The 22,789-nt window shown below is 41.4% G+C and overlaps 1 protein-coding gene across 12 annotated transcripts in view; it reads left to right on the top strand.

Moving 5' to 3' along the window:
* The window catches only part of LOC111247579 (glutamate receptor ionotropic, kainate 1-like), a 124,464-nt gene that overhangs the window by 20,393 nt on the left and 81,282 nt on the right, over positions 1-22,789 (top strand). For 10 of the 12 annotated variants that reach the window (XM_086982408.1, XM_086982407.1, XM_086982411.1 and 7 more), the window contains exons 2-6: positions 11,513-11,641; positions 12,350-12,601; positions 15,894-16,180; positions 18,704-18,835; positions 21,249-21,304. In XM_086982408.1, coding sequence (XP_086838534.1) covers positions 11,513-11,641; positions 12,350-12,601; positions 15,894-16,180; positions 18,704-18,835; positions 21,249-21,304 — 856 coding nt within the window. Of the gene's footprint in view, positions 1-11,512; positions 11,642-12,349; positions 12,602-13,300; positions 14,585-15,893; positions 16,181-18,703; positions 18,836-21,248; positions 21,305-22,789 lie in introns of those variants that run through there. The other 2 variants (XM_086982404.1, XM_086982412.1) reach the window with 2 other exon arrangements.

Here is a 22,789-nt window from a genome sequence, read left to right as displayed (position 1 = left end):
AAAAAACGAAAATAGATTTATGAAATTCGCCCCGATTTCCTTGAAGTTCTATTCTATCAAGCATAACATATTTCATCGTCAGTATCGAGTAGAGATCCATCAATAGGGCTACGAGGTGTTCTTGTTTAAAAGGCTTCGCTCTCGGTTCCCCTTCAAATGGGTTCGGGACTTTATTAGCATCTATCTAACAATTTGTACAATCTATTTGCTTCAGATAGATGATTTTCTGTAGCCTGCACTTCGGCGCGAAAGTTGAGCACTTCCTAAATATGCCAACAATTGGTAAAAGCAACTCGCTGGCTCCAAGTCGTAAGTTGTTATTTGATCTTCCCCAATATATGGCTGCAATGATCGTTATTATGATAGATGTTCCGAAGAAATGAATTAATACTTGTCTCCTCCTCTGGGTTATACGATTAGATAATTACCGACGGAAAAGTGCCCATATTGGAACCCATCTGGGCCGGTGCTAATTTCAGATATACTGACTTGTACTCTGGGGTAAATGTCTGTGACTTTTAGGCAAAGTTTTTGCCTATCAATCATATTTCTCTTCCATCCAGCTCGTTTGTAAGTATCGTCATATTTAAATGAGCTAATAAACGACAACGATCTCATTAAGCTAACTTTAGAAAGAGCTTGCAAAATAAATTGCACAGACATCGTCTCATCTGGAGAGATTGGAGGATACGATAAAACATATAAATCGGTTCAAATCGTAGGAAATGCTGGGAATATTTCCACAGAGGCTCATTAGTATTTAGCAGTAGCTTGGGCTTCGTGGTTAGCAGTCAGATATGGATATCAAGATTTTTATTAAACTGTTTGTGTCTTACAACATAATTTCACTGCATACGTCTTAGTGCAGGCGAAAGAATCGCACTGAGGAAACTATGCTAAGTATTCCTAACTAACTAACTAAGTATTCCTCGCATAGCTTGCCTCGAACTTATCTACCCAATATAAAAGCCACCTATTAATACACATAGAGATCAACTCAGTAAAGTAAATATATGGATACGAGTACAAACCTCCAGGATAACTGCTTTTTTATGAATGACAATTCACGCTCCCTATATGTCTATATGTGGTTCTGAAAAAAAATTGCACCACATGATCAATGACGTGCGGCATATATTTGTAAGGTTTAAGAAAATATCGGATGATCTGGATAGTTTGTCTTCCAGCCCATCTTTTTCATGCTTGATCGTCCCTTCGTACGTAATTTACGGACTCTTGTCGCAATTACTCTTCGCTAAGTGGTAAAGGGCGCTCTTCAGTCAGCAAATATAGGTCGAATATTGAAAGGGTATTTGTTGTTTTTATTTATCAAAGCTGTCGAATAGGCGCGGCGAGCGAAACGTTCTCTCCACTCGACTCTAGGAAAATAATTAATTAGTATTTTTTCAATTGGGCGAATAAATTTATCATCTCACGCGTAATTCTCTCCTAATTACAAGAAAAAAAGCAGAGAAGGGACCTCTGTTGAGAAATACATATTCTCAGGGCAAGCTCATATGCGTTTCAACCAATTAGGATTTTTATCATTTTGCTTTATTCCCTGTTAGAATATAATATATGTATTGATTTCCACAGCGAGGTCGCTTCCAATGATACTTCATAATATGGGCCACGTTCGATTCATTTCTTACGTAGAAAGCACTGGAAGCAACTTCAATTTAATCTTTTTCGAGGGGTATTTGGCCACATGTGGATTTCGATTTGTGTGAAGCACTGAGACACGGTATTATAGCTATGAAAACGTATCCATAAGGTCAAATGACGTTGGGTTGACTTTTATAGAAACTGTTCAATTTTAATTAGTTTTTGTTATGGAGATACATGAAGACGTAAGTGAAGCTTTAATTAATGAGAGTAATTAAACTAAGCGTACACATGATAATGGGATGATTCACATCTGCTGTGCCAGCAACGGGACCTTTACTCTACATGTAACAGTTTAGCGTTTTGAGAATATAGAATTGCGTTTAAAACTCTAGTTTCATACATTTATCCTTTAAGCAATGGGCATGCCCAAGCTACGGCCATCTTACTTTATTCGAACAAGCTTTGTTGTGCTTGTGAGCAGCGCAATGAAGACATCAGCAAAAAAACACGGTGTTGTCTAGTGAGCGTGTATGTAGTCGCCGACCACTGAGAATTTCTCAGCTATTCCCCAGCTGTGTTTGTGAGATGCACCAATGTGCATCTTCAGAGGATAGAACTTCATGAGAGGTACTTCGCTGTCAACTCTGCATGCCAGGCTGAAATGAGAACTACATTCATATGCAGGTTAGGCGCGTCTGCTTGCCTAATCCTCTCTCGTTAGCGGTTCTACGTAGCAACGCTCTCCTCTAAACCCCTCCAACTGGTACCACTCTCCTATTTCTATTGCCTGTACCCCCCGACAATCTTTTCCACGAATGTCGGCAGACACGGCGTAATTCAGTGGGTCACTGCATTAAGCATTAGCCGAGGTCCTGATAGGCAGAACACATCCATGACTGAACTGACAAGCTGCTAGCCACTGCACCCACATCCGCTTGCGGCCATCGGAATCAGTACCAGTCTTAAGGTAGTCTTTTATGGCAGCCAGATAAACAGTGTAAGTTTACGAAACCATTGATCCAATAAATTTGCATGGAGACGTACAAGCTCGGTACGGTAAGAATCCTCTGGACAAATATATCGTTCGTATAAGTACAACTAAGACAATCAGGTCAAAAAAAGCACTTGCGATGTGCAGCATGTGCGAAATATCTGCTTCTATTGCGAAGTGTTTAGAGCATGGCCTGAAATAATCTGTTCAACTTCGGACACAGATGTGACCCGGTAGATCCGAGCGTCCAGCCGACTTTTTCTGTACTTGCATTTATCGTGCTGTCCACAAACATAACTTTGTCGACAGGCAACAACTGTGCATGTTAGCATGTTTGTGCCGGGACTTGTCAAAAACTAGTTCAGGTGCACCACCGGGAGCGCTGTTGTCAAGTCTGCAAAAATAATGTAAAAACATTCTTCCAGCTTTTCACTAATACTATCCGTCCAAGTAACAACCTGTATAGACGCCTACAGAATCACTTCTATGCAGACGCGATTGACTGAGGCGAACTAAGCTAAGGTCGCTGTCGATTATAAAATGTGGGCTAAGTTGAATTTTTTGGGGGTTTTTACTGTTTTGGGTAATTACTGTTTTTCTACACCCGTATAAAATGCCATCAGTTACTAGTCTGTAATCCGTACGATGTAAATTATAGGATTTTATATAGATGAACAGAAGACATATTATGAGTGCTGTTGAATAGTAGACATTGATCTCTCGGTAGTCGTCGAACTAATTAGACTGAACACAATGCACCGACAGAGGGAACAATGAAAAAATGCAATGTCCATGTTTCTGCTCTCGTGCTACATGATGTTCGTGTAATGGAAGCTCTTAGGACAAGCTCTTCTATTTTTTGTCCTTCTATCATTTTGTATGACATAGTGGCGCGTATAAACGGCACATTTTCGTTGTACCAAAGTTAGGATACGGATACGTGCACGAAACCGGTTATTGTTTGTTTCGCGCGTATGAGAATAGATCTAACGCTAAACTTTCACCCACTTCGTAACGGTAGAAAACGATGAATTATGCGTTCAATTGATTGAAAATATCGTATTGTTTTGAAATAACATCGAATTTAACTATAAACACGGCTAACTTTTACGTCATCGCCAATAGCATTCGATCAATTCAACGTTAAAGTAAAACATGCTTAAACTAAGCTCACAACTATCGGTAACTGCTTGGACGTCAGGGTAGTGTATCTATCTTCGATCAAGGTTTCACTTTTCAGATCAAAACTGATCGGAGATAGGTATTCAGGTGACGAAAGAATCCTGTGTTTTCAGTTTAATCAGAACCAATTCGTCACACGGAAGCCAACGTACGGAGATGAAGACGAAACTCGACAAAAAAAAAAATTAGCTTAACCAGATTTGGTGTCGGTTAGTTCCCAGGCTTTATGAAGCGTTTCGCAAAATAGTCGTCTATGTTTTACGTTTTGTTACGTCAAGATAATTGAATCGGACGAGCGTAATAAGAGCCGTCCCATTTCACCATAGCCTCAGCGAATAACGAAGATGGCCATAGTCCAATCGCGCGGGAACTAAAGCTCGGAATTGTAGCAACAATTCGTAGACGACTGAAAACAGTATGTTTATTAAGACACGTTCACCAGTTTGATTCCTACGAGGGGAAAACTAACGATGAAATCTGTTCTGCCTTGGCAGTCGAAATCGGGTGCATATGATTTGATACGGAAGACAAAGAACATCAGCGCCCAACTGAAACAACTGGAGGCCGCACCTGATCTATCCACGATACAAGTTCCGTACGAGGGGAATGCAGACAAGGTCACGAACGAATCATGCACGTATTGAGAACGCCATACAGACTATGACGAACGAGGCAGTTGAATAAACTGGGTTCGGCATTAGCACAGCGGCATTGGGCACACCCGTGAAAATGCCGATAGGGCCGGTGTTCAGAGACGTTGGCAGCCGAATGACATAACGGTAACCGAACATCAAAGTCCAACATAATGACAACATAGTTTTTTTGAGCTTTTTTCGGTAAAGCACCCGCTACTGACAATTCAAGAATTACGACGCTTATATTATAATATTCTCGTTATATCGATTTAGTCGGGTTTAGATGCTAGGTAAGATTAATTCTAGCCTGCCGCAAAAACGCTTCACATTACATTCAAGCATAGAGACTTCTGGAGAAAGCGTCTGTCCTTGCAATAAAAAGAGAAAGAACAACTAGAGGGAAAATTCACAAAGGAAATAGGTTATTTCATCGCAAAGCTATGGCCATTAGGAGAATTGTTCTATCCGACGAAATTCATCCAACTGATAATTTGAAAACTACTGATAATCAACAACACCAACATGAGCAACAACAACCTACCCTCTATTTCAAAATAAACACAAACAATGTATGACTAGGAACTATCTTAATACTGCAATAGGTATAAGAGAAATCTATTCAAATGTAAATTTTGTAGCTGAATGCACTAATGTATCTCAAAACGCTAAATGTTTTATGTATTGTTTTTCTGGAGAAGCAAAATTCGTATATAGGGTCAGATAGGGCTTTAACAAGGACGACGTATGCGTGGTCGATCACCAATGAGACCCGCGCTATTTGTCAGATCATTTTAGATTAGTGTTTACAGTTGTCCTTTGTTTGGCCGCGTCTGGTTATCTAGTTAGTTAAGGTTGGTTAAGAAATGGATGTCTCATGCAACCTATGCGATGGGTCATGTCGTTAGGCGCTAAGAACCTCAATACAGGTCTTCAGCATAACTCTCCCTAATTGAAAGGACCGATCAGTCGCAGTGAAATTTTTCCAAGCTCCGAAAACGATGAAAAGCATGTTATCCTTTATCTCAAATCTAAAAAAAAAAAGAATTAGCGAATCAAAAAATTTACATCAAGGTATAAAGGAGACGTTGATCGGTGCTGACTTTACCTGCAATAAATTCGCGTGCCTGGGAAACATGGCGCAGTAAGGTTACCTCCACCAAAACTATTTTGAGCTGAGCTTTTGCTGGTTTCAAAGGACAATAAGGATTTTAATGGAGCGCATTTCTACTGCGTACATGCGGTCGCTTTCAGCCTGTGTGTTCTATGGTTACAAAGAAGAAGAAGGAATTCCAGAATGTCAACGTCTAACACTGCTTTTACGTTTCGCTCACTTAAATCAAAGCAAAAGCAGATAAGTTAATACAGGTTGTCGATGTAGACGCTTATTTTAGAACTTGAACGCATACTCAGAAATGGATAGATACGTCGTCGGCTTACTCCTGCGAGAAGATTCAAAGTTCCTGGGAGAATGTAAAGACTGTGACTTTGTCTCGATTAAAAAGATTTCTGTGAAAATTTAGCGAAAGTGAAAAGTTGCCAAAGAAAGGCCGCCAGTGAAGAAGTAATGAAGAAATCACAGAGTATATCTTGAGTCACATGAAATCGACTCAAAAAATTGAGCTCTGCATCTTGTGCAAACTGTAACTACTTGAAGCAAAAGATACAAGTTATCAACGCCGAAATAGTGCTTTGTTCAACTATGTTCCGTTTTATCGCACAAACCTTTTACCTAATATACCCAAAACACCCTTGTATTCTTGTAAATATAAAAAGCCTATGATGTCAGACAATTGGCTACTGGAACGGTAAGCAATATATTAAATTCAAGATACTGCAGTCATAGAAACGATTACATTAAAAACAGTGGCTTTCTATCTGTTTGGGTGTCGGTATACCACCCATAGAGTGAAGGCTATCATGAGCCTTACGTCTTTGTTCCTTTATACGTCCCTATGGCTGTCTCAAGATAATTCTTACGATTGTTACTATTAGATTAGAGACAAGGCTTCACACGCTTTCTTTCATGTTACATAGTAGCGTGCATCAACGGAACAGTCTCATCGTATTGGAATTCGCTTGTATCTGAGTGAGGAGCAGCAAGCTAGCTTTGAAAGGAAGACGCTGAAGCCCAAGTAAGACCTCGGTCATCGTACATCGTGTTGGAAGCAGTCTTTTGAAGTCAGATCCCCTTTAGCTGCTTTGTAACGTTGTCCCCCAGGATTAATCTCATGTTGTAGCCGTATTCGGCTTCGTCGTCGTCGAGGTGTCGAACCTCGAGACTCGAAGCTATCTCAACGACGCTCAAGGGCATAGGGGGCTTTGCCTTATGTCCCGATGGACACTATAGACTCATGGCCGTCAACTCTGTAACGGGTCCGTACTAGGAAATGGTTTAGAGCGACAAGCTGTTTGGTGTGCCTGTGTCAGATACCTAGACGACGGCCCGACTCCCTTCAAACTCAGCTCACGATCTTCATTTCCTCTTTGCTAGGGAAGGAACGACGAACGCTTGTGCACTTGGAGCGAACGGCAGCGAACGTCTGCAGGCTCACTTTCTGTACCTTCCTTCAAGAGACTATAAGGCCTTTTAACGCTCTTTGTCTTTGCTTAATGTAATGATGGCAACCATGTTACATCCACGCAGTAAAGAGCTCTAAGCAGCGGCTTGAGCGAATAAGGGTGACAACGTTGCTCGCCTAAGGAATCTCACACAAGGCGACGTGTAACCCAGACCGAATGGAGGTCAAAGCGCTTACCTTAGCTGTAGCTACATTACCTATCTCTTCTCCGGGCAGTATTCGAGATAAGCTGATAACGTATTTATAGGTACATGTTGATTCTTGTAACAACTCCTCACTTTCAGATAAGTTATGCAATAATTATAGTAAATATCGCTGCTGAATAAGAATGATTTGAATAAGCCTAGCCTGTAAAGCCAAGGCTGTGTTTTATCAATATAAAACGTAAAAATCTATAGTTGAAGAGGCCGATTTGTATAACTTAAGGTTGGACGGCGTATTGCAAAAAGGAGTTAATATGCACCTTCAACAAAAGCTGAGCTGGTGGTTTCGAAAATAACCGATGGCCCAGAAATGGTTGGCTATCTAAATACTAACCCACTTCTACATAAGCGATATAAGAGAGAAATGGTTTAGAGATTGAGAGATGAAGTAGTCCTTAGTATTAGTTGACTGACTTTTTCGGTAAAGTAGACGATATTGGGACACGGGAGAAATGGTGGTAACGTTAGTAAAAGGTATCATTGGTGCTTTGCCGGTACAACGCAATGGCGATACCTTTATTCTTATTCTCAATTTTTTTTTTCACTAGTCCGACTTTCCTTAAAAAAAAAGCTATCGTCTCTAGATTACTTACGAGTAACGAACAAAATTCATTGACAACGTATCGTTGACAACGTAATTAACTTTAAGTACCTATTATTTCGTTTTTAGTTTATGGCGACCAATTACATACCAAAGTTGATGTCCTGGCCAGCTCAAGTGAGTGCCTTCGTGCAGAGCAAACAGGTACAACAGCAACCTTAACTGATAGGGAACGGAAAGTTCAAAGCAGGCACAAAGCGAAGTGGGTGTAGAACGGGGGCGACTAGAAAGGGGATCGGGCTCGTGCAAAGAGTTCCTGCCGTTTCTTTCAACTATTATCTCTCACTCTGCATGTAAGTGCCGGAATTTATCCTAGTTTTTTCATTTTTGTTGCTACGCAACTCGCGTATTCTAAGCTTAAAATGCCAGGATAGTTACAAGGTAGATGTCAAACAAATTTTTGAACAAATACTTTCTCACCGCACGAGGTCACCAGGGAAACCGTTGCATACTATACAGGTGACATTAAATCGTAAAAAGTTCTGATCGTCATCGCATATATCATAAACTATACACGTAACCTATTTGCGTAAGCGATATATTTAGTATTTAGATTTTGCCCTAACTCATGCAAGGGTACAACCAGATCACTCGAACCCTATCACGTCGCTTCGAAAAATAGAGACCATCTTTGCAGGTTATATGAGAAGTTTATGGAGCAAAAACAACGTAGAAATATTTTATAAATGTGGGTGTTACGCATCTTCTCGGTTAGAAATGAATACTACGCTCCATTGTTTGCGAATAGCTGAAATCATCAATAGAGTAAGCCGACCGATTCCGTAATGGCCAAACAGGGCAACCGGAGCAGATGTTTAGAAGGTTCTGGCTTCTCTAGCAATAACTGTGGACCCTTTGTAAGTGCTTGTAGTTCTAGCATACAAGATACTATAAACAAAGCAAGAGTTCTTTTGAATTTCACAACATCACAATAGGAAATGGTCAGAACTGAAAGACATTTCCAAGTCTTGGCCCTTATACACATGCTATGCACACAGAACTAGCAGATCAACACAAGCGTTCTCTAGTTTCGTCCAGTTCGCTAAAGGTCGACGTGATTGTACCAAAGGAAACCAACATCGAACCCCACTGGATGAGCGCGCATTATCAGCGAAATTATTATGAATCAGATACATAGCACCGGGAGACAAGAATTTTCTATGGCATTATTACCAGCATCAGTCGTTGTTCGAGGCGCTGAAATGGGGACAGCATCAAGTAGCAGTAGACCCACTATTGGGTTATTGTCGCGATACAGTCTGCCGATGCGGGTCGACTGTGCCGCAGTCCACTGATCTTAGTAATCGATTCGGGCAGCACACGGCATCACTATGATGTCAAAACAGTCGACGAAGCGTCGGGTGATACCTAATATCATACTATACAGCAGACGTACATAAAATGCGATTCAGCCCGACTAGACTCTTCTAGCCTAGGTAACCTGCGATAAGCTGATCACTGACTCTGCCCGGGACTGCCTACCTCTCGCTGTATGTGTGATCAGGTTACCGAGCAACTCATTACTCAGAAGCCCTCGGTGAATGCGGCGTGCTAGGCATATCGATTGGCCAGGTTGTTGGCCGGAATGCCAGTGTCACATGGAGTCAGGCTTCTATTCTAAGCCTTCTCTTACTTGAAACTGAACACGGGCCTCGAGTAATTCCGATATGAAATACTGGCCACTCGCCAACAGGGAAAAGGCTTTCCTGTCCTGTAGAATTAATAACAGTGTTACCTTTATACATAGTAGATGTAGTATCATGAATACCTGCTCGGTGTCTCCCTGACATCTGACTCACTGATTGAAACAAGGGCTCCATATTGAAAACAGGCCAAATGTCAATCGACTAGAAATCAATTATCTGTATTATGTAACGCTATTCAGTTAACGCTGGAGAAAACCGCGTTGACTCATTCACATATGTATCGCAACCTATCAAGTTTTGACCTGGCACACTAACCTATTCAAATGGTTTCTCGGAGGGATAAAGGCTTCCATTGAAGCGAACACATTACGAATGTAATAAAATAACTGAGAGCCATGCTGGTTGTATTCAGGAGTTCCTACAAAACGCTATGAAATATCTATTGCAGACGTTGCTACGTCTTTCCGAAGAAGTGTCGATAATGCTTGCTCGAATCTGGTCTTAAATATTACATTTATCGATTTTCAGAAACTTATCTATGTGACAATGACGGGCTGTTTAAAGCACGGTATGACGTCTACTTTTGTCTCTGCAAAACTATAATATCCTATTTTAGAACACGTGCAGTTGCTAGATAGAGGCTTTCTTTAGCATGCCCTGCGTTACGCCTCTTACGGCCGCCAGAAACGTAACCCTTAGTAATTTATTTTCCCCAGATTGGTAAGCAGTTAACAAATAAAAACAAAAATTACGTTGTCCTAGTTGACGCTGTCCCTTCAAAATAGTTTCCGCCGTAAGCAACAGGCTTATGCTATCGCTTGTCACAGTCCTCAAAACACTTTTCAAATTCGATGGTCGAGATAATCGTTAATTTGGTCAGCGTTTTTTCTTAAATTTTCTTTTCTATCGAGTCAAAACGCTTCTTCTTGAATTTTCTTTTTAGTTTTCGGCATCAGAAAGAGCCGCAAGGAAGCTGATTTTTCAACGACTGGTGAAATGTGAGCCAATATATTGCCCTGATCGAGAACCTAGCACTTGTTATGCCATCATTCTGGTCTGTTGCATCGGACAAGCTCGTGCAATCTTTTCGGATTTTTTTGCTAGTGTTTGGGGACGTTATCTGCTTGTGATTAACGATCCCCCGACAGTCCGGGAAAACTGCAAAAAGCATCGATCGAACTTCGTTTATTTGGAAGACTGCGCCTTACCTCTGTCGTTCTAGCCGTACACTCACTTGTAATGATGTATTCACACAAGGTCTGTTTTCCTAGGGGTGCCAAAAGATTTTCCTGATACAGTATTTTATGGGTGTTTATCCGCTGGACATTCGGCGTAAACTTTACCATCTGATATCTAAATGGACGCTCAGAATTATTTTACATGAGTTAATTGATTTCCCTATCTCTTCTGCTAGCTCACTTAGAGGAATTAGGCGGTCGTTAACTACGAGTTGTTTTAGCTTTCGACGTTATCGTCCATCATCGCTGTCATAGGCCTTCCAGGATGAGTATCGTTTTTGATGGGCTGTGGTCCGTCTCCGAAATGCTCGAACCGCCTGTTTGTTCGAGCTTTATAGTTTCTAGTTTTTGTGGGCATTCTACAATTTGCACAAACGCGGATTCAATGGCGCGCAAATTCAAACTGTTTCTTCACTTTAAACAAAATGGTATGCCCTATAGTTGATCAGCCTGCTGTGCTAGTATAATTAACTTACGCAATTTATTTTCGGAAGTTTACGTCATCTAAATACGACGTATCGTGCATACAAAATATTATTTAATAAAACATGAATTGTCATTTCTTTATTTCATCCATGTTAAAATGACACGCGTCGTCTACAAGCGCACCATCACGCACTTAATGGCAGCCAATACCCTGGGTACTTAATGGGTACCAATACCCTGAATATACTTCAGAGACGGGCTAAGATCGCGTCGTAGTCCCAACGGGTTAGATAGGCTAGTAATAACTTCAGTCCGCTTCATTTCTCTCTTCTGGTCACCTTTTAACTCGTAACTCTTTTGGCTACAGCTGTAAAATTGCTTTTCTCGCTTAATATTTGCATAGGAATCATCGTTGAGGATCAGGATCTTGCGAAACATTTCCTCTATATCGCATCTAAATTAGTCGACTCGAACCTCAAGGCTGTCTCCAAAGTCATTCAGAATGACGACATTCTCGAAGCCATCCAAAGCAGTAAGTAACACATTACTCTATGTCATAAATAAACTTAATTTAGGTATTAAGTTGTGCGTAAAACCTAAAAATTATTTTTACCTAAATATTTGGCTAGAGTCTGTCTGTTTTCCTGGCTTTGGTGGGCAGCTAACTCTGCGCATGCGAGTGAACTTACCCTATTAATGTCATAATGAATATCTCAATTCTAAAGGGAGTAGGTGTTTTGTAAAGGGCGTGATTAAACTCAAAACGATTATACTTATAAACGATATATTTATTATAATTCCTTGGCGTAATTTTAGGAAACTGAGGATAAGCTTAGGTTCAATCCTCTGCCTTCACTTCCATAATCGGCACCCGTAGTAGGAGCGAAGATTTGCGTTTGTTTAACGATAGAACCTGTAAAGGATCATTTAGTATATGGATCTTGAGTGATACATTAGAACACCCCATAGTTTATTAGGGTTTTTTTCTTTGTTCTAATTGCATTTTAGCGGTTCTACAAGAATTCTTCGTTGCGAAGTATGACTAATTTTGTTGCAACTGTCTTTCTACTGGTACATTCAATGCTAACGGTGGCATATATTCTAGTTTACCCAAAACCAATTAGCGAAGCCATCGATCTTATATGTTAAATAGTTCTTCCTCTTAGCACACTATATAATTAACCCGCAATTATTTTTTTCTTTGCTTTCACATTGTTTCTTTTACATTCTGTTCATACAGTGTGCGCGTTAATGGAATCAGATGTAAACGTCGTTTTTGGGCCAACGTCACCAGTGAGCTCTCTTCATGTCTCATCTATGGCTCGCCATTTTGATCTTCCTCATATTGAGTTTCGTTGGGATCCGTCCCTGATTGATGACGAACACTCGCTGAACTTATTCCCTGATCCCGTACAGATTGCTGAGGCTCAAACAGCCCTTATGGAGTACTGGAAATGGAGGGATATCGCCCTGATATACGAAAGTGATGACGGTAAGTTTGCAATACGGTAGATATATGCGTCTGGTCAATTGACTACTCTAGACACCAGGGCGGGACAATTGACTTAACTTTTCTTTTTTGCGCATTTTCCATACGTCATATTGTTTTCACCGCAAGTGGACGAAATCTGTCATGATAACCTGTACCTCTTTCTCATAAATCAATAAATGGTGCTTAAGTGCAGAGAACTAGTTAACTGATAAGATAGCCATATAGTACTATAAAAATGTTGCCTTAACAAAGGGGAAAACAATCAGAGTGGTACACTCATTGTTTCCATACACTCGTATTGGTACAGTTTTATAATGCCATCTAATGTAAACATTTGACGGGTATCCTCACAACCACAACGTTGTTTAACGCGTATTGCTTCTTTTACGGAAAGGTGAGTTGTCTCATTGCGTCCAGCAAGACCAAGAACCATCGTGCCATAGGAAAGCCGCAACAATAACATCACGGTCATTCGGTTGTTTTTCTTCGATTTAATTTTTTGGCCTTACCGAGTCCAACATCAGTAGGTGTATATAAGGGTTTATCTCAGCGGGGCTTCGTCTACCTTCTTTCGTTGCTCTGACGAAATCACAGGTTTCACACGCGGTGAAGAGCCAAAAACAGACGAGACAGTATAGCGCATGAAACGATCGAATGTATTCGTTTGCCCTACCAGCTGCCGCTGACTGTGCCCATCGACTGGGTTTGTCGCCACTTCTAATTTTTGCACGATTCAGTTCTATTCGAGCCCGAAAGGGTCGCCCAAAGACAAGAGCAGGGGAAGTGAAGAGGGTCGTTTCCTATCATCGTCTAAAATCTTCTTCTCATAGGTCCACTTTTCTTCTCCGGACTCGCGTTTTTCCAACGGGAACCCAGCCACATTTTGTACTAGCCTCCTGCTGGATAGTTTAAATGGGACACGTCTTCTTGCAGCCAAATGAATGTGGGCTGCCCTCTGTTCTCTGTATGCGTTTGCACAGAACTACTGCCGCTTTCTCTGCGCCTGTTACGGCACACGGAGAAATGGCGCGGCTAAGCGGAAGCATAGTACAGGACCGAATAACGATGATTATAGCGAACGGGAGAGAACAACTATGAACGAATATTAGCTGCTGTCGCACTTCTAATTTGTGGGCGGCAACTAATTGCGCATCTCTGCAAATGCGCTAGCGAAGGGCCCGAATGGAGCACGGTCTCGCTGCCAATCTAGCCTCGTCGCTGTTTCTACTGCTCGTCGTTGCTGACCTCGGGGTGGGGGCGCTGTTGAAGCGAAGTACCGAAACAGGGAGTTGGCCGGAGCGCCGCTAGGGCGACAGCGATGCCGGTGGCGATTTCTTGTGCCATACAGCCACATTTGCAAGCTGTGTGCAAGTGCGTATGTGTAATAATTGCGTGTGATGCCTGTGGTTGTATGTGTGTAACAAGTAGCTGCAGATACTTGGGAAGGGAGAGTCGGCTCGTTCGAACCGGCTCGTCGTCATCCTTGTAAAAGTAAGATCAGTGTGTGTTCTAGTAAGAGCAGCAAAGCGGCGGTGGTAGCAACAGCAGCAGTAGTTAAACCGGGCGAGTGAGAGAGGGATAAACGGGCTGAGGCAAGCGTCGACCGCTGGGGCCGAAACTATGGCGATTGCAGCCCAGGCCTCCAGCGTTCGCTCTGACCCCTAGAAGACCGAGACGCTACATCTACTAAATCCCAGATGGAAGTGCAACAGAAGACATGAGTAGATTCCTTGGAGTGAATTGTCACCGCCGTACTGGTCGGCCGGCCGTTTCGCTATTATCATTTGGCAAGGGGACCTCGCCGTACAGTGCCACTGTGGTAACGTGATGGCTCGTGGGACTGGCCAGCCAGGACGGGCTCCCCTAGTCCTCAGTTTATTTTCACATATCATATTCCTTGGCCTGTTCATAAACGGACCACCGACAGATCAAACGACTTGGCCAAGCGTTGCGCTTTTTCTATATAGAATGTGCTCCGTGTACGTAAGTACAATCCGTTTTTTGCTGATATAATAATAATTATGAGGATAAGGAGGTAAGTATGGAGATTAACAACAAATGGAAAAGAAACGCAGAATGTATGTAGATACCGGGCCAAAGGTGACCGGAAGTTAATTCAACAATATTTTGATGTTTGCTTTGCAGTATTTTGACAAACCAGCTTTTTCAATATCAAAGTATCGAGTAATGCCCTTTACATTACAAGCTGAACGTTCGAGAACTGTGCGATGTGTTACATAGCTACTAGATTTGTTAAATATCATGGCGCAACAATAGTGGCCACTGCGAAGACCCTAGTGAAGGCCTAGAGAGACGCGTATAACTTCAACCGTTGAGAATGTGAAGAGCCTGTCTTCGGACGCCAAAATCTTTCAATGTCGTTCAAATAAAAATAGATGTGTTTAGTCTAGGTTATCTTGCGTCTAAGTGTCTGAAAACTAACACAAAATGCTAACAGAATTCGCCTACAAGATCCGATCCAGAAATGCATGAAGCAGCTAAAGTACCTTAAAAAGAAAATTTGCCCTCAAATCACTTCGAACACCTTATACTTGTAGCTCGCGTGGACTTACCTGGGAGTTAATTTATATCACTTCTATGAATACGTTGTTCAACATTGTATACATTCTACAGCTGCTAGAATGACTACGTGCCCAGGTGAATTATACCGGTGACAAACCTGTAATTTTTTAGGCCCTTAGGTAATTAGCCCATGTACAAACCAGTATCCTTTTTTTTTTTTATCAGTTCTACTACGTTAAGGCAGCACCGTCGTACCATAGCACGTTAGACTGAACTTGCTAAAGATCAATACTTACACAATTTTTTTTTCTGCTTTCATTACATATACAGCTTTTACGCATTATTAAGCGTTTGTGTAGACACCCTTCCAAACTATTCAGTCTAATAATCGGATACGTATTTATATGGTTTTGATTTTACTTTTATTTTATTTGACCTAGAATGTATACAATAGCGCGGCGTGCTTGGAGGGTGGTTACGCTGAGAAATGAAATTTGAAGGTTGTCAGAAACATGAGTTTCACTGTTCTTTGGCGTTAGTATAATATTTAAGACAGATGAGGGGGATCCAGAATAAAACGTTTTGAAGAAATCGCGAATATAGTGTTTCTAAATGTGGCGTTCTATGTGATAATTGAATAACTACTAACTTCCTTTGGCATGCAACCACAGTTTATTCCATATCGACAAAGGAAAAAAAAGCAAGTTTCTAAATCATTAATTCTATATCCTGCAAGTTTTCACAAAGCAGTATTTCCATAGGAGTTCAGAAGAATGTGTACTTCGTCGATTTGCAGATATCATCGAAATGCGTCGACTGCTTCAAGAGCTTCAAGAAGACGGGATTACCGTGAATTATTTCAAGAAGGATAAAGGCGAAACGTTCCGGACGCTTTTACGCCAGATTAAGGAGCGCGACATACGAAATGTTGTCGTCGATCTGGAGCAAAAAGCCGAGCGGGAAAAGGACAAAGAAGGGAAAATCGAATCTTTTCTCAAACAGGCCATGCAAGTGGCCATGCTTAATGAGAACTACAACTACTTCTTCCTTTCGCTAGTATGCACACCTTCTAATGTTATAAAACTAACACAAAAAGCTTATTTAGGCTTTATTTTAACATTACTTATTTAGCGAGCTTTCGGAAACAGTTGATAGGCGAGTACGTAACATTGCAGAATACATATTTTCGAATAGCTTGAAACAGATTCGAAAGGGAGATTGGGTATATTCTACGTATTATTAACGGATTTCACCTCAAATCGAACTTTTGATAATATACCGAAGAGAGATTTGTTTGCAAAAAACCCTTTACGGCTGCTTACTATAAGAATCCAATCTTCTCAAATTGCCGGCCAGTATGCCCTTTCTCCTTTACTTTGGCTTCCGGAAGCCAAAGATGCAATAGAGCCATGTTGAAACAAATTGAAACATGTTTGCGCAGTATACATTCGTAACTCAATATACGCTTTATAGTTGTTCGCTTCGCGGACATTGCTACTGACAGTCAGTCACGTGTCGAGCGCCGTCACCGAGCTCATCAACCCACTCCAGTTCCTCACGACATACCTAGTTAATTATTATTTTATAATAAGACATTAGAAGTGGTGTAGCTTGTCTAACTTTTCTAACCATAAAGCTCTGAGTTGGTCGGATCAATGTGAACTGAAACAGAAAAACTGGGTATAAAAAAAGGGTCCAGTTTTAACTACCGCTCTGATTTTATTATCTCGATAAATGACATAGCAACTTTGCTACGCTTAACACGCGATATGCCGGCTCCTAGCATCAACAAAGATCACCAGTCCTCATTTCCGGCCAGGTCAATGCCGGGGGACTCGAATGAGTGTATGTAACACAGATCGAAATGATCGTCCGTTTATCATAGCTAAATCGGCCCACATGTGAAGCCTTTACTAACCGACGGCAACTAAAAGGACTTAGTGTATCCTCTGAGAAATTCTAATTCCATTAGCCCAAAAAATACGTACACGGTCCACAGGTATATACGGCCCTGTAAGCTAAGTACAAGTACTTCTCATGGATCCGATACTTAACAGCTCCGATCGATTCAGGACCACCGATCCGAAGACTGGATCGGTGGTCCTGAATTGATACAATTTATTAGTAGACACATAAAGAGTTCGTCTGTGCACGTAGAGTATTCAGTTTTGAAATGATTATTAGAAGCGCCTTCATCTTAGTCATTCAGGACATTCCGGTGATCTTGAGTCGGAATAGTGATGTAGCTTGATGGCCCTAAGAACAGACGCGTGTTACTTATGAAAAAAATCCGTCTATTTTTGGGAATGAGCACTTATCGTACCCCCGTATGCACCTTTAACATATTCGGTGCGGGTTAGACATAGCTACTTTCCTATATATCCAACCACACTACGCCTGACTGGAGTTTTCTTATTTAGCGAGCGTAAACGTCCATCATTCTGTTAAAAAAGAAAACGAAATTTTCTCCAGTTGGCGCAAAAAACAGTTATTCTATACGAGCCGAAGCATATTAGCTACTGTGGCGTCCCGAAGATGCGTCTAATTATCAAACGGTTTAAACGCATTCGAAATGTAGGGTATCCGTTTTAAGGATTTGCTTAAGGACCGTTTTAAGGAGCCGTTTGGGCCTAAGTAAGATAGGGCAGCTTGCTAATGGCATGTTTCTAAGCATGCGGCCAATTAAGATGGGCCACAGAAAAATAACATCTGGCGATTCCGTAAGCAGAAAAAGTAAGTTTCTTCAATCACCAGACCAATTCAAGTTTCCAGATGCGCTTCGAAATTCTGTGAATGTATTCCTTTCATTGACATACTGCTATTGAATAAGCGGTCCATTAAGTTTGTGTACATTATGATTATTTACCGTATATATACCGAAAAACTTAATAGTACCTCAATTCGTTTGGGCCATTTTTACCTACAAGAATATCGGCAAAGTTAAGTGATCGATTTAGAAATACACCTCTGTGGTTTAGGCTATACTGTGATAATAGTGTTACGGAAACTGTCAGTTAGAGGTTTTCCTACTAAACTTATATACGTGTTAGATGGCCTTGTTTCTAAACAGGACGCAAGTGCACGCAGCCTGATGCTAGAGTCAGCCGCTTGATACAGTGCGCCGATGTTGGCATAGCACTATTTATCTAGGATATGAAACGTACAAATCTAAAGTAAAATTCTAGTGCTATAGTAAAATTCCCAAAATCGCTGGCCAACATTGAATCGTTGCTGAAAGCTGATAAACAAACGGTGGTTTCATCACAAAGATTGTGAAACGAATTAATTATGAGCAAATGCAAGTTCGCTATAATACACTAACAATGTTATTATTCTATGACAAAGGATAGCTAAAATAAAGTTACTAAGAGCGTCAATGTAACGGACGGACAGCTCCCTAAGCTGGCACAGTAGTTACGCACGCTTAGCATAGTTTTACCGTCTACCGGTTTTCTACTGCCCTTAATCTTATCGAAGTAACATGGCGCTTAAAACGAAACTGTATGAGATTATCATCGGTCATAAGCGATCAATACAAGTTACAAAATTTGTCCAACTTATAATTTTACTGTTTCGCAGGATTTTCATGTGGCCAAGTTGAACGACTTCATGCATTCACGTGCCAATATTACAGCTCTGCGCCTCGTCGACATGAAGCATCATATTGCCGATGACCTCTTGCGGGGCCAAGATAGCCCTCAGGACAATAAGGTTGGTTTCGTGAATGAAACTTCGTTGCTACAGAACTTCGTTGCTAAGGCTTCTGCTATGCTAGTCAATGACGTTTAAGGACTATTTCCATAGCAGGATACGACATACGAAGTAGTAGCACGTAGTTGACGTTCGCAGAATACTCGTACAATTTCCTATAGTCATTTGATTACCTATTCCCCGGTAAGTTGCTGAGTTGATATGAACCCGGGGGTTCAATCTGACATGTCCATACAACGCAGTGTCACCACTGATGTTAAGTTAAAAGTATCGAGAGGCTTCTTCAAGACAGTTTTAGCACGGCAAAAATGTTTAACAAATATTGTGTTAATAATGCGACACGACACACACAAGACAGAGTGCCTGGCCTTGTAAAAAAAAAGCTGGCGAAGGTCGACAAGTATTTTTTTTATAGAATGCAATGAAATTTTATATACAGCATTTATGAGTAAATCACATCTGACTAGGTCATATATTTGCATATGGTGCAAAAGCGATCATATAGCGCACTGAGCTAATCAATTTCAGATAGTGTACTTCAACAACTACTGAGCTCACATGGCAGCCGACTTCAAACGCAACTACTCGTCGAAGCTGCAATAATCCCGCCGGTTTCCATATTAAAAGATCTAAATGCTAACACGTAATGGAGTACTAACAGACGCCTGTCAACACGAATTTCTTCCTCACATCTCAGACCTATCCGCGTGCAGCGGGGCAGCTTGAGAACGCTCAGATGTTCCATATTCGATGCCGTCAACTCAGTCTTCTAATAATGGAAAATTTAGCTGACGTATCCAGGGAAGATTTAGCGATCGAAGGAAATGCTCAGCTTTGATTGCATTTCTAATTGCAACAACTTTGTAAACAGGGCCAGCTTGTAGGATTTGGAGAAGCTAGCGACCATTCACTAATCTCTTATAAATAAATAACGCCCCAGCAACCAAAAACAGCTCTGCTGCATTTGCAATCATATAAGACTGCTCATTTTGCCCTATGCAGAACGAAACGTGTGTCCTCTTTGCTAGGTTATAATATTACTCCAAGACCTAAATAAAAGTTTCGAACTATTCGACTGTTTACCCTAGCGACCTACCTTGAATAATGTAAAAATCAAATACGGTTTGAGTTCGAACAGATCGATTCTGTTTGTCACTAATCAGTCCTATATCCGAAAGCCTTCGAGGAACTGCAGTTACGTACGGTGTCTGCCCAAGTCGGACTAGAATCTAATAGAGCTCACGTTTCTTGAGAATTTTCACATTTCAATTTACCCAAAAAGTGTTAGATTTAAAAAAAATTAACCTTCGCCTCATGCCTACAATATGGCCCCAAACTAATTTCGCCAAGCGATAAGTAATACAGCGTACACTTTTTTATCGGAAAGATTTAGGGCTTTCGAACCTTCGTACGCAGGCCGATATAGGCGAACCATAAAGAGACAAAATAAATGGACGGAACCTATAAGATAGATAAGCAGGGCAATTACGAGAAGTCCAACGATATTCCTAGGCTACCTACCCAATGAGCACAGTCTTTTCCTTGCCAAACTGTGATCCTAATTAATCATTACGCAAGCTATCTCATTCCGGACGGACGCTGCGACCCCCATTCACCCCATGAACAAGCAAGTCTCATTGTCAGCCTCGTCTCGTCTAATAACATCATGACACATGACAGAGTGGTTACATGATAGTAAATTTCATCATCTGATCAGTCCCTAATGGCGGCGTAACGCGTATCCATGAAGCGACTTAACAATAATGCCACTTAAAATCTATTGCCTTTACTAAGTAGGGCAGCAACTGCAAGATGCGACTGTAAAATTGAATAGAAAATTTTCACTAATGATTGCTAATCCTTTTCTCTAACATTAGATTTGTTGGGACAAAAATAGACAATCACCCTTATTGGAACTGACTGTATTGTTTACAATATGCAATGTCTTAGTTTATGCGTTTTGTCAAAGGTACCTTTCTAGTTGGCCTTAGGAATGCAAAGTCTCCTAAAAAAGAAGGCTAATGTGTGTTCATACGAATCACAATTTCTATCTGTTTGGATCAATCCTACCATATTATGATTATTTATGTTATTTAGTTATTTACTCACTTGAGCAGGCTGAGTTGGTTCCTTCCTCGATTTCATAATTATTTTTTAGTAATACAAATTTTGATTATTATTGTTCCGCTACATGGCGCACCTGTCTCGTATTGTCGTATAGGAAAGGCACAATTTGCTTTTCTGCTAGATCAGAGAGGCTCTTAGTAGGATGAGTTAGCCTGGGAAGTGGATTCAAAGACAGACGAAAGGTCGCATATGCACGGAAGGACGGTCCTCTGCAAGAAACTTTGCTAGACTCTCTGCCCCCATAAAGCAACGAAAACAGCAGACACTAATGTCGCTTACATTGCAGAAAGGCTCAGCGTCCGGACGTCACAACCAGCAGAAGGCCGCAATGGCGCGCGCCAGGTAAGCATCTTCCGCTAGGCATACGTAGATGTCGTGCACGCCTCATCCCGTTCTCGATTTGTAGGCTACTCGCTGGCGTAGCTTGGCAATAAAACAAAAAGAAAGACTAAACACTTGACCATAGGTATTGTATTTTTAGTTCGACTGAGAATGTATATAAGTGGTGTCCACGTTCGAAAGACTGTGAAACTTGCGCGTATTGTTGCTTCTTTAGCATGGCACCATTCTGATATTACAGATAATACTCATTATAAAAAAGTTATTTGACTGCGTTATGAGTACTAATAGGAAAACAACAACCTTGTGACTGATAGGTATTGACGTATAGGACACAGCGCGTCTGGTTACGAGAAGACAGCCGATGAAAAAGCTTATGAAAGAGATAAGGTTCGGCAACGCCTGTCCTGATAGCGTAAAAATAGAGCAATGAACGCCGCTATTACTATCGCAGCCGCATGCTTTTCCCGTTCGGGAGCTATCCATAACGACCGCTATGGCTTGTAGTGAGGCTCCAAAGTGGAAGAACGTGCATTGCATTGCTGCCTACCCGTTCGGTCCGTGACTTTGCCACCGTTGGCTTGCCCCCTGTTCGTTTCGTCGGATTCTCTTCGCGTGTTCGCGGACGCTTCACTTCCGATCGGGCCCCAGGCCCTAAGCACTCATCCAATCCACCAACTACCTCACGCTTGTTGAGGCGCAGCCGTTCGGTAGCTTGTTACTAGTGGCTTGCTACGCTAAGCGACGGCTGGAATGACCGTGCTGGCGGAACGAAGGTGAGATTCAGTTGTTGCGAACCCTCCAATATCCAACGCGATAAAGCGAAAACCAAGGAAGATAGAAGCGTAGGGAATAGTTTCGCCTATTGGAACTTGGACTATAGTATGTTCCGAATATTGCGAACAGCAAAGAATGGAGAAGTTGCCGAGTCTGCGATTGAAACTTATGTTTCTTACCAAAATACCTCTACACGAAAAAATGAAAAAGTAACGAGCCGCCTAGAGTAAGATTAGATTCAACAGTAACAAAGTTATTAAACAAATTCTGTTTGCGGTATAATATACGCAGATGGTTTTTGTCTCTTGACTTTTTCGTTGGGAAAGTACTACCTGTCAAATGGAAAGCAAAAGCTGTGCGGACTTTAGCCATTGTGTCGATAAAAAACAAACGCCCCCCTTCGACGGGCCCGCAAGTAAACACGGTTTGCTTGCTATTTGGTATACGTAAAAATCAACATTTGATTTGCCAGCCGCTGCGCATAAGCACAAAATAGAACCGGAAGAGCTACATTACTTGTCGAATATCATCGACGACCGTTGACAGTTATTTAACATTAAAATTTCCGATATTCTTTCGATACTGATCCCAGCCGTACCCGGTCAAAATGACCCATTCTCGAAAAATTAGTTTTACTCATAACGAAATGCGAATCTTTTCAAAACCCAGAGTTTAGTAATGCTGTCAACTACTGAAAATGGTTCACAAACA

This window comes from Varroa destructor, unplaced genomic scaffold (assembly GCF_002443255.2).
Source record: "Varroa destructor unplaced genomic scaffold, Vdes_3.0 BEIS01000003.1, whole genome shotgun sequence".
In the NCBI taxonomy this organism is placed as follows: domain Eukaryota; kingdom Metazoa; phylum Arthropoda; class Arachnida; order Mesostigmata; family Varroidae; genus Varroa; species Varroa destructor.
The sequence above is the reverse complement of the archived record's forward strand: the minus strand, read 5'-3'. Positions and strand labels throughout refer to the sequence as shown.